The 18418-nt window shown below is 44.8% G+C and overlaps 1 protein-coding gene across 3 annotated transcripts in view; it reads right to left on the bottom strand.

The window, feature by feature from the left end:
* NCKIPSD (NCK interacting protein with SH3 domain) overlaps positions 1-18418 on the bottom strand; it is a 103863-nt gene that overhangs the window by 41424 nt on the left and 44021 nt on the right. For 2 of the 3 annotated variants that reach the window (XM_075938841.2, XM_075938843.2), the window contains 3 exons: positions 16331-16532; positions 9767-9854; positions 5791-6419 (listed from right to left, as the gene is read on the bottom strand). In XM_075938841.2, coding sequence (XP_075794956.1) covers positions 5791-6419; positions 9767-9854; positions 16331-16532 — 919 coding nt within the window. The remainder of the gene's footprint in view (positions 1-5790; positions 6420-9766; positions 9855-16330; positions 16533-18418) is intronic. The other variant, XM_075938842.2, reaches the window with a different exon arrangement.

The following is an 18418-nucleotide window of genomic DNA, read 5'->3' as shown; positions in this document are numbered from 1 at the left end:
GCGGGTTCGCCTTGCCCCCGGGCCGCCGTGAGGCCGGCGTGCCCTGCGCTCTCCACCCGCCTCCGACCCCGCGGGCCCTCCGCCTCGGGGCTGAGAGTGCGGGGACGGACCTCCCCCTCACAGCCCCCAACGAATCTCCGAGCGCCGCTCAGGATTAAGGATGAGCCCGGGCGTGTTCGCAGCTCCACGTACCCGAACCCGCCGGGAAGCTGACAGTGCGCAGCGCTAATCACAAGTACTGAGATATTTTCCCAGTCCACAGCTGCAGAGATTGGGAAGTGTCTCAGTACCTGTGATTGGCGCTGCGCGCTGTCAGCTTCCTGGCGGGCTCGGGCACGTGGAGCTGCGAACACGCCCAAGCTCATCCTGAGACTTCACCACACACAGCCACAAAGGCAAGAGAATTCTTGTTGGGCAGTGTATTAGTGCTCGGACGAACACACTTAGATCAAAACCTCTGGCACTGCGCTCACATGATCCCTTCCCCTTCTGGTCAATTTAAAAAATGGCGACTGTAAATAAGAGAAGGAAAGTTGACAGTGAGGGCCGCCGTTTCCAGGACAGGTGGAAAGTGGAATATTTCTTCACTGAAATACGGAATCACTGTGTTTGTCTGATATGCCAAGAGACTGTGGCTGTTTATAAGGAATTTAATGTCAAGAGACACTACCAGTCGAGACATAGCACATACGACAAGCTAACAGGGCGCGACCGCAGTGAAAAGTTGAAGCAATTTGAAGCTGTTTTAATGTCACAACAGCGATTTTTCACAAGAACCCGTGAGTTGAATGAAAATGCCACAAGGGCGAGCTATGAGGTGGCAACGTTAATTGCTAAAAATTGCAAATCTTTTGCTGAGGGTGACTTTATCAAAGAATGCGTTATGAAAATGGTTGAGAATCTCTGTCCCGAGAAGAAGCAAGAGTTTGCCAACATTTGCCTGGCTCGTAACACTGTAGCACGGAGAATTGAAGAGATTTCATCAGATATTAAGAGACAGTTGACGTCCAAAGGAGTGGATTTTGACTTCTTTTCAATAGCCTGTGATGAAAGCACGGACCTATCTGACACAGCTCAGTTGCTGATTTTTATGAGAGGGGTGGACGATGAAATGAATGTGACTGAAGAGCTACTTGACCTCTAGAGCCTTACGGACCAAACAAGAGGAAAAGATTTCTTTGTTTGTTAGTTCCGCCATAGATGACATGAAACTGCCTTGGAACAAAGTTACTGGGATTATTACTGATGGGGCACCTGCCATGGCTGGTGAACGAAGTGGATTATCAACCCTAATCTGTAACAAGGTGATCGAAGAAGGAGGCAAAGCTATTAAACTCCATTGTATATTCATCAACAAGTTCTCTGTGCTAAACATCTCAAATATGATCATGTTATGAAACCGGTGCTAAAGACTATTAATTTTATTCGCTCTAAAGCCCTGTGCCACCGCCAGTTTAAACAGTTTCTACTGGACATCCAGGCTGAATATGAAGATGTTTTATATCACAACGATGTAAGATGGCTCAGTCGGGGGTCTGCACTGCAGCGTTTCTACTCTCTCAGAAAGGAAATCGGAGAATTCTTGGAAACAAAGGGACAACCAATGCGAGAACTATCTGATCCTATTTGGCTGGCTGATTTGGGGTTTCTAGTTGACATAAAGCATCAATGTACTGAACACGAGTCTTCAGGGGAAAGATGCAGCGGTGAACCAGCTTTATTCACACCTCAAAGCCTTTGGAACAAAGCTGCAACTTTTCATAAGGCAGTTGTCACAAACACAGCCCAATACTATACATTTTTCAGTGTTGCAGGAAATAATGAACAGTTTTCCACAGGACAATATCAGTGTGCAAACGAGCAGGTATGCAGCAGACATCGCATCTCTGGCTGGGGAATTTAAACAGCGCTTTCAGGATTTTGCAGCTATTGAAAAGGAGATCAGCCTTTTCTCCTCTCCATTCTCTGTTGACCCCAATGATGCTCCAGATCAGCTGCAGCTCGAGCTCATTGAGCTGCATTGTGACAGCGAGTTACGCAGTCGTCACCAACAGCTCTCTCTTGTGAACTTTTACCGCCAACTGGATAAGAGCCGGTTTCAAGAGATTCGAACATTGGCTAAGAAAATGCTGAGCTTGTTTGGCTCAACGTATGTGTGTGCGAAGACATTCTCTGCTATGAACTTTAACAAGAACCGCGTGAGGACAAGACTAAGTGACTCTCACCTGCGTGACATTTTGTGCATCAAAACCACTGCCTTTGAACCAGACCTAGCCTATGTGCTGCAGTCCAGAACTCAGTTTCACCCTTCACATTAGTGCAGGCAAGTTTTTGCCTGTATGTGTGATGCTAATGAGACACTTCGGAATTGCAAATGCTGCGGGGGATTTAAATATCCCCCACGGCATTTGCATGAACATGGCTCCCGCTTTTTTCCGGCTAGGGGTTTTGCCGGAGAAAAGCACCAGTCTAGACGGGATCTTGCGGAAAATAAACTCTTTTCCGGAAGATCCCTTATTCCTACTTGAAAGTAGAGCTGCAAATGGTCCTACTTGAAAGTAGGAATAAGGGATCTTCTGGAAAAGGGTTTATTTTCCGCAAGAGCCCGTCTAGACTGGCGCTTCTCTCCAGCAAAACCCCGAGCCAGAAAAAAGCGGCAGCCATGTTCATGCAAATGCTGCGGGGGATATTTAAATCCCCCACGGCATTTGCAATTCCGAAGTGTCTTATTAGCATCCCTTTTCCAGAAAAGGGTGCCAATGTAGACACAGCCAAGGAGTGAATTCCCTATAAACATCCAAGATTAGAGTTCCAGTGTGGAAGGAAATTACTCCCATTACAAAATGAGTATCAGATACCCACCAGACGAACTTAGGGGAAATGAAATGTCAGAGGCACGAAAGATCATTTCTTCCTCCTAGATCAGCGTATTGTACCAGGTTCTTCTACACAAGAGGAGCACTACAAATGAATGGAAAACACCACAAGCAAGTCAATCTTCAGAAGAGCATGCTGGGAATAAGCTAGAGGTAACAGAGTCTAAAATTGATTTACTAAACCAGTGATTTGACTTCAAATTAAAACTAGAATAGAAGAAAAAACCCAACTAATTAAGGAACGCAATACAAAGCTTGAAATGAACATGAGAATCACTACCATGTATCCTGATGCTTTAATCAATGTCATCTCACTTCACTTAAAAAAAGAATACCCCATGGATAACTGTTTGTATTGTATGAAATGAAAGGAGGATCGAAAGAGTTTTATGAAGTGTTTTAAAAAAATATGTCCTTGACAAACCTGAAAACTGAGCCACAACCCTGTACATTGTGTCATGCTGTAAATAAAATCCCCTTGAGAACATGGAATGATTTTATATTACCAAGGACATAAGCTTATAGTGATCATTAATTTTGGTCTTGCCCACATACAATTTTTGTATTGTTTAATTACACTGGCATAATTCCATCAGTACAACACCACCTTCCCCCCCCCCCCCCCCCCCCCCACACACACACTATGATTGAGGTTATACCATAATAAAGTTGCCAGTCTTACACAATAATGTGAATAAGCTCTACCAACATAAGAGACATTGGTACTAGAATAATTACATCACAGTAGGAGATGTACTAGCATAACTATTTTGGTTAATAAACCTCCTCCTCCTCCTGACTCAAATAATTATATTAATACAAATACTGTGTATGTAGACTAGGCCTTGGTGTCTACCCTCAGAGAAACACTGCTGAACATATACTGACAGACTACATTTCTCTGGACAGGGATAGTGTCTTTTGTTTCTTTTATAGTACCAAGTACAAAATACAAACATATGGCCTCCCCCATTACAAAATGTAATCCCATGTTCTCTTTGACATGACCACAGCTCTAAAACAGAAGAGGTATGCTTTAAAATCCTACTTCCAGGAACTTGATACACTATCTCCACTTTTACAAGCCACAAAGTTAGAGATGCTTTGCAAATACAGGAAACAAAATCTCTCAGAGCATGATGAAGCACAAAGTACAGTTAGATGGTTGTTTGGGTCTGAGGAAAAGGAAACTGAGCAGGGATTTATATATTTTGGATGTGATCCAGAACATCTGCATGAAACATCAGTTACAAATTCTTTTTGAATCTAGAGTAGAGAGTAAGTATTAGGAATGTTAAAATATGTGTTTTTGTAAACATGCAATCACTGAAATTCTTCCTACATGCACCATCAGAGGCAGCAGCACAGGGTAAGGGGCAGACTGTGTGTAAACATGAGGGTTTACTGATGAGCTCAGGCTCATCAGTTAACTTTGTATATGGATACCTGCTCACATCCCTAGTAAGCATATTGAGTTTGACACCAATTACCCGATGGGATAATTAACCGGATTATGATTTGCTCTAAATGTTGAATACCCATAGCTTTGCACATCTGACTATATCTGAACAATTCACTGTAAACTTGCCATCAGCAATGGAATTCTAATTTTAGATGTTTACAGGTAATGCGCTCCTTGAATTTAGCAAATGGGAGCTGAAATTTATTACCCTCCATTCAAAGGAGGGATTGATTATCCCTACTCAGACACTTGTCTGTTTCAAGGACTACTTCAAGATGAATTCTTCTCTTATTTTTGGCCATGCATGTATAGAATAGAGTGAAATGGTAATGGCTTGTTATTACTTCAAGATGGTGGTATTACGCAAATGATTTAGGCAACTATTCCCTAAATGGCTTAAAAGAGAGCTGAAAAATGTATTGTGGAATAGGCCAAGAGAGAGCAAGAAAAAAAACAGTCTTGGGGAAAAATATTTGGTCTTCCCATCAGGATTGCAAAGATTCAAAGAGTCTAAAAGGTGCAAAGTAAGTTCAGTATACTCTGTGGTCACAAAAAAGTAAGGTACTTAATTATTACATCCACATATGCTGAATAACTATGCATACATTTACCCTGCACAGTAATTCTAACATGGCTGGAGGGAAAAGTGGGTTCATGCACTGAATTATTTTAACAGAAGTTATTTATAAACATCCTTTTATTACTATTCATGGTTCTATTTTCCTCCATTTACAGATGTTGCATTAATATTTGTTCCTCCACTTGCAGAAGAAGAACTGCCACTTTAAAACAAAAACAACAACAACAACAACAACAAAAGACCTCCATCATAACAACCTCCTCTCCAATCCTGTGCTACCTTCCCTGTTTTTAAAAATTTTCAGAGAATCAACTGTTAATGGCTCAAGTTCTTTGGCTAATTCTCTTATGAACTTGGCATGCAGAGTATGTTGCTCGTAGAGGTGTTGCTCATATCCGTTCCAGACCGTCACCTTCCCATCAGTTGGAGTAGCCAGCAAGAAAGAACTGAGAAGGTGCTGGGCCAGGTCATAATGACGAATATTTACTTCACTCCATCCCTAAATTATCTTCTATCTGCTGCCCAACCCTAGAGCCTCAACTTCAGTCTCTCCCCTGCACAAGTATAGCACAGCAATTTTTACATTCCACATATGCCCATCATAGTCTCCATAAATCCAATCCCATTTCACTTATTCAACCAAACTTTTCCAAATTTCTCTGCTTGTTGCCAGCTAAACCTACTTGGATTTTCTTCCCTCTCCACACACTCTTCTCTGATAGCTCTTTACCTCCACGCACTCTCTTTTATTTCAGATTCTTCTTTCTTAAAGAAGGCCTCTGAACTCCAGAAGCAAAATGCACAATATTACTTCAATCGTGTTCTAATATTTTGCCCAGTCCCACTTTGCCAGAGCTCAGCATTTCCTTTACCTTATTTTCCACCAATGAGATGAGGATCTGCTCCATGATGTTATTGATTGCTGGGATGGAGTTTTGAATGTGGCCAATCACTACACCAATAGCAACCCTCGACAGCTCATAGCTGAGGTGGGTGTTCCTGCGCACCAGCTCGATCAGTTCCGCACCTATTGTCTTTGGCACAGACACAGCCTGGCTGCTGGATTCTGGTGCCAACAGCTCCAAAGCAGCTGCCTTCTTATCATCAAGGCAAAGAGAGTTGAAGGCTTCTAAGCCCCCGGAAGGAGCTGGTGCTGTCTTCTTGACTTGCTGATTCTTCTCCCCATCCATATGGAGAGACCTCTGACTCCCTGTTTCAAAAGGTGGTGCTGGGGCAGCCCTCTTGGTCTGGGGAGATTTGGTTGCCCCACCCCTTGCTGAAGTCCCATGCTTCAGGTGGGCCGAAGAGCTAATATCCAAGCTGCGCGATACTGTAGTGTGGGCACTCCTGCTGGGGACTGGGGGAGGAGTGTTGGAGGGGCTGGAAGTGGCTGTTGGGAGACCAGCTTCTGATGCAGTGGAACCAGTGTACAAGGTATCCAGGGAAGCTGTACTCATAGAAGAGGCACTGGAAACAGACCCAGAGGCGATTTCAACAGCATCTGAAAAAGAACAATTAAAAGACCTTAGAAACAACATCAAAGAAAAAGGTGAAAACAAACAGGCATGGTAGAGTCCATTAAGAAGCTCATTGTGCATGCTACCAAAGCAGTTTGACTTCTCTTCCTGGCTCACTTATCTCAAAGCAAAATTGTATTAGGTCTCTCTTGAGCATTCTAGTAAAGTAACCTCTTCAGGAGGGGAAGAAAGCTGTTCTGGGGAGATGAATTCTCTTCAAAAGGCTCACCATTTTAAGGACAAACATAACTAGGAGAAAGGAATCTTTTCCCCTTGGATTAAGCAATAACTTTTTCCTCCTCACCCTCCCCAACATACTGCATGTAGCCAGCACTTTTGATGGATGTATCTGAAAATTTCAAAGTACAGAAGATTACTCATTGCAGCAAGTCTCTCCCTTCTGTAAAGCTCCTTCCCTGCAGCATTACCTGTATGTTCTGCTTGGCGTTAACAGCAAGAAAAAAAACATTTGGCTGACAGGCATCTGTAGCCCAGTCTCTGCACTCTAGGTAATCTGATTACAAACCTGTTCCCTCTTACCACCCTCTCAGCCAGCACACGAGTACTTGCTAGAAGCATTTCTGAGTGCTTTCTCCTGTTGCGTTTTGGCTTACTCTAGCATTGATATTTACACCATTTGTCTAGGGAAATTAGTCCACTATCTAATCAACCTTACTGCTAGGATGTTTTTCCTAATTTCTAGCCTAAATTTTCATTATTCAATTACTTGTTTACTTTGTCCGAGAACGTGTAAAAATGAGGCTATGGATACTTTTATCACATGCCCAGTTACTTGGGCAAAATGTGGCACCAATCAGCAAAATTCTAGATCTGTAAGACAATCAAAGCACTGCTTTAGGCACATGGATTTCCAGGTGAATTTATTCCCATTTTGCATGTGTGAATGTTCACCCATCACTGACTGCTCCTCATTTACTTCTGATTATCCACAAAAAATAATCATCTCCTTAGGCAACAAACATCCTCCCAAACTCATGAGGCAGAAATTCTCTTGGGCTAAAGGGCCAATCACCACTGGAAGAGTCTTTGTTTTTTCTGCTGGCCATGGGTGACATTTTGGTAATCTCACAATCTTTCCTCTAAGTCAAGAGCCAGAACAGTAGCTGCATATCCCTGGCTAAGAAACACACCAACAGGCCTTCCATCCAGAACAAGGGTATTGCAGGATTGGCTACTCCAACTGTTCAGGCCAAAGACGTGTGCTTTTATTCAGCTCTACATATCTCCCATGGAGATTAACTATCATTCTTCATCTTCCTCCTCCTCCTCAAGAAGATCGTCTATGTGCTTCCAGTAGATTCAATGGAATCAGAGGAACATCATGGATTCAAGAGAAGCATCAATCTGAAGGGCAGAATTGCTCACTACTTCAGTGTGGAATAGCTCATTACCATGAGGCAGGTGCTGCCTGATCCAAATTTCAATGGCCTGCCCACAATATGATCAATCTGTACTGCACCCTGCAAGTTCATTTTATAGGACATTAACCAATCTGTGACTGAGTTTGGGGCAGGGATGTAAAATCCTGGGTAGTCAGTTAATCGGTTAAATGTTATGATTAACCAATTCACCACTTAAAGCAGGGGCTGGCTACTCCAGCTCCTGCCGGTTAATCATAGTCAGTAAGCATCACGCATGTGCTTGCTGGTTAACTGGTTAACCATTCACATCCTTTGTGTAGGGAGAGTTTCTCATTATGACAATGTAACTGTATGAGCACAATGTAGCACTGGGGCAATACACAACCACAACATGAACCGTGTCACAACGAAATAACTTTCACAAACATCTCCAATAGGTTCAATCCCTAGAGGATGCAAATTAGGTTTTTTTGCTTTGCTTAGTATTGGCCCAGTAGCACTCTACTGATCAGTACTGCAAGTTCTCACTAACAACAGTTACGGTGTTTGCAGCACATGAAAAGCTGATCTTCCCTGGGTTCCGGGTTGAAGATGCTACACACCTGTCTTTTGCAGACACAAGCCACTGATTATGTAAAAGTCTGACATGGCTATTACATGCACAAAGACCTAGGTGGACAGCTAGCAGAGTCTTACTTGCTAAGCATTTCTTAACAGAGTCTTTCACCGATGTATTAATAGTGAGTGCCCCCTGGTGATGTAATGGCATTATCACATCCAGATTTTTTTCAAAAGCACAAATTTTCATGCTGCCCTGTAGAAAGATCCCTATGATAGATATAGTGTAATTGAATAGATGTGTAACCATGTGAAATCTTAGTGGTTACATGACTATTCGATGGGGGCAGGGCCGGCAGAGAGTGCAACCCAGTCCTGCTCCCAGAAGCCCCCTGCCATCCTGCGCTGCTGACTCTGTATCAAGAGGCAGCAGTGTAGGGTGGCAGGTGTAGGGTGCCAGGGAAGCCAGTTTAAAAACCAGCCGAGGCCACCGCAGACAAAGGCTACTTTGAGGTAGCCAGCCCTGTCCCTGCCCCCCCGCACTCCATCAGAGGTAGCAGGGAGAGCGCCGGGGGAGGAGGGCAGGCAGCACTACAAAAGCCGATTCCCCCGGCACCAGCTCTAAATAGGCTCGCCCTACCACCAGCTCCTACCTCTCCCTCCCCACTGCCATCAATAGGAGACAGCAAGTGTGGGGGGGAGGCAGGTCCACAGAGCCAGCTACCTTCGCGTATCAGCACCAGCCTGCCTGTTTACTCTCCGCACTGCTGCCTCTCATGGGGAGCCTGCTTAAAGCCAGCTCCTCACAGGCACCAGCTCCCATTCCCCCCTTTGCTGCCTCTGATACAGAAGCAGCAGGGAGGAAGGGGAAGTGAATGTAATTGACAAGATAAGCCTGGGCTTATCGCTTAATCAGTTAATCATGTAGTCGACTACACGTTGACATCTCTTTATGATACTCCTTGGCAAATAAATACAAAGGCCCCAAAACATTAGTTATGTTTGTGAGAACAAATATTCTAGAGCTTCTTCTCCAAACACTGTCTTCTGCCAAAGTTAATCCCATCCTAGGAAGTCCAGAGATTACTATGCCCAGCATCCAGAGTTGGTAGGAGAAGCTGCACAGGTGCCAGTCAGCCAAAAATCATTCTGAAGGACCAGGAAATGACCTAAGGAAACACTAGTCCCCAGCATTGGAGCTTTCTGATTAAGACTGATCAAAACTTCAGACCAACATGCATCTGAGCAGAAATCCAAGAGATGCTTTACTGGAGGTACAGACCAAAACCAGCCAGAGTTGCTGCTACCATTACACTTCTTCCTATACAATACTTCAGTGTTGGCTGCTCGTTGCCCCAAATTAGTATATATAACCCAAAGCTTTTCCTTACTTTTAATGTGTGCTTCCATCTGCACATTCTTGCGTTTCTCTGGTGGTGGGGGTGTGACAGGAGCAGCACGTCGTGGCTGTGGCGGGATCTAAAAGGGAAGATTTTAGAGCAATCAAAGAAAGTTACAATCAAAATAAACTCCCTATTATAAACCCTGGGTGCGTGTTAATTTGTTCCTACATTTCTCTCATCATTCCAGATAGATATTAGTAGGCAGCTTCTTACAAGAACAAAGCAGAAACTCTGAAACCCTGCTTTACTCCCTCCCCTTGACAGGAAAAGCCGCCCATGTTTAATTGCCATGTTCAGCAGCACACAGTATGTGTGTCACACAGACCTGCCAAGCATTACTTTTTCCTTATTCCAGATGCAATCCCACACATTCACCATGCCTTTACAGTGATCTCAACAGCCCCACAGTGAGCACATTTAACCACGCTTTTGGAAAGATCCATTACATCAGCTACAAATATCCTTGCAGAAAGACAAAGCTAAGGACTGCAGATAGCTAAGTTCCTTCCTAATTCATACCTCCACAGCAATTTCTTATACAGACACTGAGAAGCTAGGGCTAGAGTAGCTGTGCATTGCCACAATCCCATTGCTGTTCCTTGTTGGCAGAAGCTGCAACAAGAGTTTCTCAAAACTCTGAACAGCTTGTTCTCAACTTAGCAAGATTCTAAGTTTGACCTTTTCTTATGGATACAGGGATCTCACCACGCTTAACCATACCTTTATTGCTCAGCATGTGCATGACTGCAGTTTGCTCCATGTACAGGAAATTGCAGCCAGTATTGAATATAGCAGCCAATTTAAGTAGTATTTCCCCTCAAGGAAGGACACTGCACCAAAACTCAGCGATCTGCCCAGGCAGACAGCTGATCTCCATGTAAAGGCTGAACATGTGGCTTTGGACCTACAAAGACACACACTATTTGGTACCTGGCTGCCTGAGAGATGCCTCTGTCCTCATGTGATAGCACAACTGCTCAACTCAGAAGTGCTCATACTGGAAGTCAGGTATCAGACAGGAAGGATTGTGCCAGTGATCTCAATGAGTTACCTTAACTCAAGCGTGGTCACATGGAGCCCTGGTTTGGTGACATTGAGATCATGCTACAATTCTCCTTTTTTTCAGTCTCTCTCTTCAATGGTATTTGCAAGGAGAGGTATTTATATTGATGGGCTGAGGAGGGAATGGTCTTTTTGACATCCTGAATTTCTCCATGTTTTTAGAATGCCTGTAAAGTGCATACAGTATTACCAGATATCAAACTCTTGAACCAGGCTCTCCAAAAAATAAGGTGATTTTAAGAGCTGTGTTTTAGGTTCTTTTTATTCAGCTTGTTTGTGAGCCACCTGGGGACACGTTCAAGTGTTTCTCTGCAACCATGTGGGTCAAACTTTTGTTCTAAATGAAACACGAGACGCTCTCATAACAACATGACCCCAGCAGCTAGAACTTTACTACAATGTCACAAGACTTGTAGTGTAACTGTAAAAGTTGGCAGTATTGCCCTGAATAAGGCTGGTTAGAAATCTGAATGAGTAAGAGCCCTAAATAATAAATATACACAGGCCTAAAGGAACTACATTGGCGTAAGGTAAACCATGACTTGGCCCCACCAAGCACCATCTGGAGCACATTCCTAGCACCATTAGGCTTCAGAGATTGAAACTTTCCAAGAAGAGCATAGTGACACCATTCTTAAAGTGACAGCTTCCCCCAGACAGATCACTGCAAAGCACTCCAATGGGCTGCTCTACTTGTAAGTCTCAGCTGCATGCTCAATGAGGTCTCATTTCACCTGTGCTCTGCAATCTGGGCTGCCTGATTTTTTTCTTCTTTCTGGGTTCAGTTAAAGAGGCAGCCTTAACCTAAACATTAAACCTGTTACATTCTGGTCACTTCAGACACAACCCCTCCACTCACACAATACAGCGAAAGTTGAGATCAAATGGAAACACTTCAGCTTCTGCTTAAGTGGGAAGGGGGGTTTGATTTGGAGGCAGATTCTCCTCAATGAAAGATTCTTGACTGTAGGAATCTGTTTTCCCCCCTAAGTTCAGGGCCTGGATTTACTTAGATCTAGATCATGTTGTGGCAAGACTAAAGGCTTGTTTTGCAATGGTAAGAGAGAGCATGTTAGTTTTGGAGGTTCAGGAACTATTATGTTCCAGTTCATCGTCCCTATAAAAGTTAGGGATACCAATTGGAACACACATGAGTACGCAGAGCTATGACATGCTTTTGTATCAATTGAGATTGGGAGTGGAGATAAATGGGGCACGGAGGCGGTTTCTTACCCCTTTGTGCCACCCAGCTTTTAAAAAAATACTTTTAGGACAGAGGAGATCAATTAATTCAACAAATTGCCACAATAAACACCTTATACTAGTAAAGCAACACCAGAGTCCAATGTAAACTTCCAGCCTGGGCTTTTCATTTATTTTCCACCTATTCTTCCCTATAGTTTAAGTCAGAATACTAAGTGGGATCTAAATACAGAACTGGCCAGAATCCAGCATTACACCTACTTGCCTTTTAAAAATTATTAGTCTTTGGCTCAAGAGACAGCACAGCTGTGTGAGGCACAATTAGAACAGAAGAGCTCTCTGTAAAATGCTAGCAAAAGGCCCTTCTAGACTCTTGTAAGTGCAGCTGTGCTAAGGTCAGCTCTGTCTTTATGGCCATGAAGCTGTGTAGCTCAGCACAATCACAAAGCAGAAGCCTGCATCCGTTTATAAGATCAGCACAATGCTATTTGGGTGCAGAGGGGGAACAGGCTCATTCTAGGACACTACACTGGCTCCACTCACCCTACCAAACCTGTCACATATTTGACTCCAACAATTATAAGAGTACTGTTTATACAGCAGTCCAAGTGCCATGGAGCTCTGGAAATCTTTCCTGCCCAGAGTAGGTAAGCTAGAACAATTGATCTCTGCAGAATCTAACCTTTTCTTTAATATTCTTAAAAAACATGTAGCACCTCTGCTGTTCAGCAAAGTGGTGAGCAACAGCAGAGGTGCTGGGTGTTCTCTCTGCACACTCAGGAAGGTGGCGACACCTTGATCACATTTGCAAGGGTTCCGTTCACAACTGTGACACTGTTAAGTGGGCAGCACAGAGTTTCATTGCTATGCCTTTCGCTCTCAATAGCTCAGTGAAATGGACCAAAATGCAATGCAGGGAAGGTGTCAATCAGGACTCATGTTGCTGATGGGTGGCAAAGCAGCAAAGGCAAGATTCCAAACAAGGGGAATCTGGAAGAGGAATATAACAGAGACTCTTCTCAGTCCCATCCCCTTCCCATCCCAAGCCAGTGAGACAAGGCATCAAATTGATCTGATACCTGGTATATGGAGACTTGTACACACACACAAAAAAAGCCTCCAGGAAGACCCCTGTAAGAATCCCAGCAGACTTCCTCCTTCCAGCAGTAGGGGTCTGAGAGGGACTCCCAAACCCATTCATGTTCCCTTGCAACCACATGCAGAACTTTTCTCTGGCCAAAGTGGGCAGGAGAGCTGCAGGAACAAATCAGTGCTTCTCCAAGCACTGCCTGGGAAGGAAAAGGAGCACTGGAGAGCTGCATGCATACCATAAGGTTCCACTCTGCATTATTTCAATACAGAATTGCGGAGGTTGTGGATAGCAGGGCAGTGTGGCCTTCTGTCATGGGTACCAGCAGTAGCAAGGTGGGATAGGACAGCAAACTGTGGAGTTAGTGCTGGATAGGATTAGGTGGTATCCTGTGTGCAAGTGTGAAGGGATTATAAAAAGGTATAAAGTGGCCCTTAAAATGCTAAATGTGTGAAATTCTATCCAAAGAGTAGGCACAGTGTTATAGTGGACAAGTGCTACCTGAACTAAAATGAAAAGTAAGTAGAAGTGTGTGTTAGGGTGTGTCAGGGCATAAATTAAAAGAGGGTAGAGTTAAGATTATGTTGGCATTTACCTTACATCTGGGTTTCCGAAGTTTGAGTTTTGCTCAACTTGATATTCTGGAAGGGCACAAGCTATTGCCAAGCAATCTTAACTCCATGTTAATAAAGGATTTTGCCATTTAATTTCCTAGTTTTTTTAAAAATAGAAAGTAGTGCTTGTTGGGAGTTAATGGTCATTTAGACAGCTGTAGCTCTCAATTATGTTTTCAGTGGATACGCTACTGTGGCTAAGTTATAACTGAAAGACTGAGCTTTTCTACAATGCTTTCATCATTAGATCTCAAAAAACTGTACATAATTATCTGCATTTTACACATGGGAAACTGAGATACAGAGCAGTGAAATCACCAAGCCAATGGCAGAGCTAGGAACAGTCCAGTCCCAGTGACCCCTTGCTTCTGTACATTTTGTTAAGAGTGGAATAGGGATAACAGCCATGCTCACAGATCTGCGTGTAGTTGCCAACTGGGCCAGTGAGAAAATTCCAATTGCATGATGGTTACAGTAATTTTCAGAGAGAGAGACTGACTTCTGTCTCATTCTCGGCCCCCCTCCCTACCACTTGCTGCTACATGTAGTCCCCTAGTCTACTTTCTAGCTCCTCTGACCTTTCCCAGTCTATAAAGCCATCTACCACCACTAGAGAAGCCATCAATATTACGAAGTTGCTCCTTCCCTACCCTGCTGCTGCTTACATATATCACAGGCAACAGCTTACTGGAGAGCCACACACCACCTTGGTTATGTAGCCCAAGCTGAACAAGGAGCTGGGACCCCCACTTTCCACCACCACCGCCAGCTGGGATTCCTGCCCTGCATCAGCCAGGCTTCCCCAGCGCTATGCCAGGCCCACCCAGTCTGCCCCTCCTCCAGACCATGTCGCTGCCACACACTGACCTAGAAGGTCAAGGCAGAGGGGCTCAAACACCCCATAGTGAGGCACCTGCCCCAGTCCAGCAGGGAAGAAGTTAAAGCAGGCTAGAGGGAGCCTGAGCAGAGTTCCAGCCAATGAGGAAAGGACTCAGAGCCAATCAGGGACAGCCCTGTTTTTTAAGGAGTTACTCAGCCTAGAGGGAACAGTTGGGGCCTGACCAGGGAAGGTGCAGGATCAGCTCCCAGAGGAGCACATGGAGAAAGCAGTGCTGGGCAGGTTCAGGGGAGCTAGAGAGAGGGAGGCTCCAGCATGACACCTGCCAGGCAGCAGGCCTTGATGCAAGGGCCAGGGAGATGCAGGGTGTTACAGGGGAAGTGGCCCAGGGAGCAGGAGGCAGTAGAGGGGAGAGAAGGAGGCAGGACAAGGCTGCTGCCAGAGGGTGCCTGGGCTGGGACCCAGAGTAGCGGGTAGGCCTGAGTCCCTCCATACCCTCTTGCACCACACCCAGCCACACTGAGGAGTGACCTTTATGAACTATAGCTTGCCCTTGAGGTGAGGGGCTAGCGCTGTGGTGTCCAACATCCTAGCCACTAGTTCTGGTTTGGCAGAGCTGCCGGTCCCTCCCCACCTTGCTGCCTCCCACAGATGCAGCAAGGTGGGGAGGGAGTAGGAGCCGGCACTCACAGAAAGCTGGCTCCCCACAAGCACCAGTTTTCCCCTTCCTCTCGCACTACTGCCTCTGTATCAGGGTGGGGACAGGGGAAGAGGGCGAGGGAGGCTACAGCAGAGCAGCATCCAGTTATCCTAAAAAAGCAGAACCACTTTTCTCCTTTTTCAGATATTTTCCACATTGGATTGGTTTGGTTGCCTACGGAGTAGAGTACTAAGGTAAAGAAAGAAGGGATTTGTTAGGAACCCTATACTCCAGCCCCTTTTTATCTCCAGACTTCGGTTTCCTCAATAAGTCAATAACAAGCTCTACCTATTAGCAGTGACAGAGTAATGGTGCCACTATAAATGCATTCCTCCAAAACAGATGCAGCAATCCTACACCAACATGTCCCATGTCTGAGGGGAACTCGCATCTCTTTGCTACCTGCCACCATGTAATCATAACCTATCCCAAACAATTGCTGCTAAGTCTGTCCTGGTATGCCTCTGTGAAGACTTGTTGATGTCTCAAAGTAACTTTGCTCCATTTAGATAAAATTCTGCTTTTAAGTCACATTTAATGTGTTTTTCCTCCCCAAATCCATTACTACTAGGGATGTCCACAAGAGAAAAAGGAACTTCACTATTCACAAGTTGAGCACAGGAATAAGCAGGCACAGAGGAATTACTAAGGAACAGAGATCTTGTTTTTATGCATATTTAACAAGGAAATAAAAACACAGGTAAAATGAGACCTAAGCAGAACTCTCTCTACAAACAACGTTTTCAAAGTATTCCATGAAGAATCAGCAACTGTTTTAAAAGTTGTCAAAAAAGAAACAGCAGCATAAACAAGAGAAGATCTTTCATGTGTACATAGTCTTGTATCCTCAGGGATCCCAAAGCATTCAAGGAATAAAGCATACACAAGGATCAGGCCTGCCATGCCTGTACAACAGCAAACAATGAAACGACACTATAGTTCAAGGCAACAACTGCAACTGAAACTATATAGGGAACATTATGTATGATAAACAAGGAAGGGATCCTTTAAGTAAGGAATCTAGAAGAGGCCAAGATAGTGTTACCTGGTAAAGACCTTCATCATTCTCTTGGATCTCCGTGTTTGGCAGGCTGTGGTGTCGCTCGTATCCTGTCCGGCACATGCCATTGGGCTGCCGTGCTAAATCCAAATGGTGATCACTGGAGGATGGGGTCATAATCGTTCCCTGACTGGCTGGTGTGTGACCTTTGCGTGACACAGTTTCCTTCCGATGATGGATCAGTTTCCTGGCAGATGGAATGGGAACAGGGGCATTAGGGACATGGGTGAAGAAATCAGTTTAGTGTCCAATGCCAAGAAGCAGAAGTTCATCACTGGACTATGGCTTTACTGAGGATGGAATAAGCCCATCTCCACAGAACTATCGAGGAAGCATCTCTCAGAGGAAGGAAGGGTCTTTGTAAAAGGCACACAATTTGTGAATCAGTGTTCACAGGAGACCTATTGCCATTTCATGGTGCTGAGGATTAGCTGTTGTGCCATACACTTTAGACTTGCCTGTACCTAGCTCTATGGCTCTCTTACAGTGCCTGTGATTGACTGATTTGAGGTGAAGCAGACATACCTCAACATAACTCGAGGTATCAAAAGTCTCACAGCAAGCAACTGTTAATGGTGTATTACAAAGATGCCCCTCTCTCAAACACTGACTTCGCTACTTCAAATAGATTTAGATTTTTAAGCTATGAAAGAAAAAATATACACCAAATCTTCAACATGCTCCTCCCAGTGAAACCCCGCTACAGCAAGCTCTCATACCAGTTCAGCCTCTCCACCTTTGAATGCCACTTGCTTTGTTCCCCAGAAGTAGGCTATTAAAGGGTTACCCTGAAACTGCTGCCTGCTGAAAGTAATATCTATTCTTTGTTTCTATACAGGTTTTTACACTGTCCTCAGCACTGTAGTGTCTCAGAGTCTTCCGGAAGTGGGCTAAGCAATATGGCTGATTTGTGTCACATGTGGAACTATTCTACCTCAGACTCTTTCCCATGGAGAAAATTGTGTGTACAATGCAGTAATGTATTCAGGCTTCTTGGGGGGGATGCAGGGAGTTGAGGTCCGTTGTCCAACAGTTGAGAGAGTTTCTAGAGATGCCCTTCTTGGAGCAAACAACCACAAAATTGTGTATTGTGGGGAAAGAGGGCAAGACTCACATACACAAAAATCATCAGTGCCTATGGAATCAATCCCTTCGCATCTGGAGCTTTAAACTCAACTCAGATCATTCAATGCAAGGATGTGCAAGCCATGTACTTTGCAGAGACCAGCACTGCTCAGGTAGGTTTTTATTTCAGAGCAGGGCAGTTAGACGCCATTCTACTAGCTGCATAGTCTTTTGCATATGAGGTATGTAGCAAATTCAGCCTTGAAACCACTTAGTAGTACTGTCAGGATCCTGAAGTATTACTTCTCTAAGCGATCGTCTGGAAAGCGCCTAGCTGTTTCAGGGTCACTGGCTGGACAGCAGACGCAGAAGGTACAATTACGATGGTACTGCCAGAGAAGACAGTCCTGGCCTTGAAGGAGCAAGGACCAAGGGAAGAAAGCAGCAAGGAGTCTAGACCTTAACACAGCATCAATGACTTCAGGGGAGGGATTTTTTAAACAAAAAGCAGATTTAAAGATAAAGGTTGAGGCCAAGTGACCCAACAGATTGGGGGCAGGGAGAAAGGAACCAATCAAGAGCGCAGACAGCCATGCTGAGCCTCTGGGCAAGGTTCCAAGCTCCCAGAAGGGGTGGGGCTGGGAGCAGCCAGTCTTTCGCACTGCCTGGACTGTTGCATCCCCCTCTCTCCCCGAGCTGCCCAGAACATGTGGTGCGGCACCCCCACCTCCCCAGGCAGCCCTCCGAGGTGGCTGGAGTGTGCTGTGCGGCACTAACAGCAATGTTGCCCTCTTCTTCCCTCCCTCCACTCCAGTCAGCAGACCTTGAACCAGCAGGAAAGCTGCATCCGAGAGGGTAAACCGGAAGAGCCAAAAAGGTGCAAAATCTCTCCTCCTGATCTGGATTGCAACTGAACTGGAATATTCACACACACAAACACACACACACACACCCCCTCCCAACCAGTTCCTTGCACTTAGAGAACTCTCAAGCAAACTTCTAGCTGAT

The sequence above is a fragment of the Pelodiscus sinensis genome, chromosome 11, assembly GCF_052426305.1.
Source record: "Pelodiscus sinensis isolate ZL-2025 chromosome 11, ASM5242630v1, whole genome shotgun sequence".
Classification (NCBI taxonomy): domain Eukaryota; kingdom Metazoa; phylum Chordata; order Testudines; family Trionychidae; genus Pelodiscus; species Pelodiscus sinensis.
Note: the sequence above shows the minus strand (reverse complement) of the source record. Positions and strands in the feature narration are given on the sequence as shown.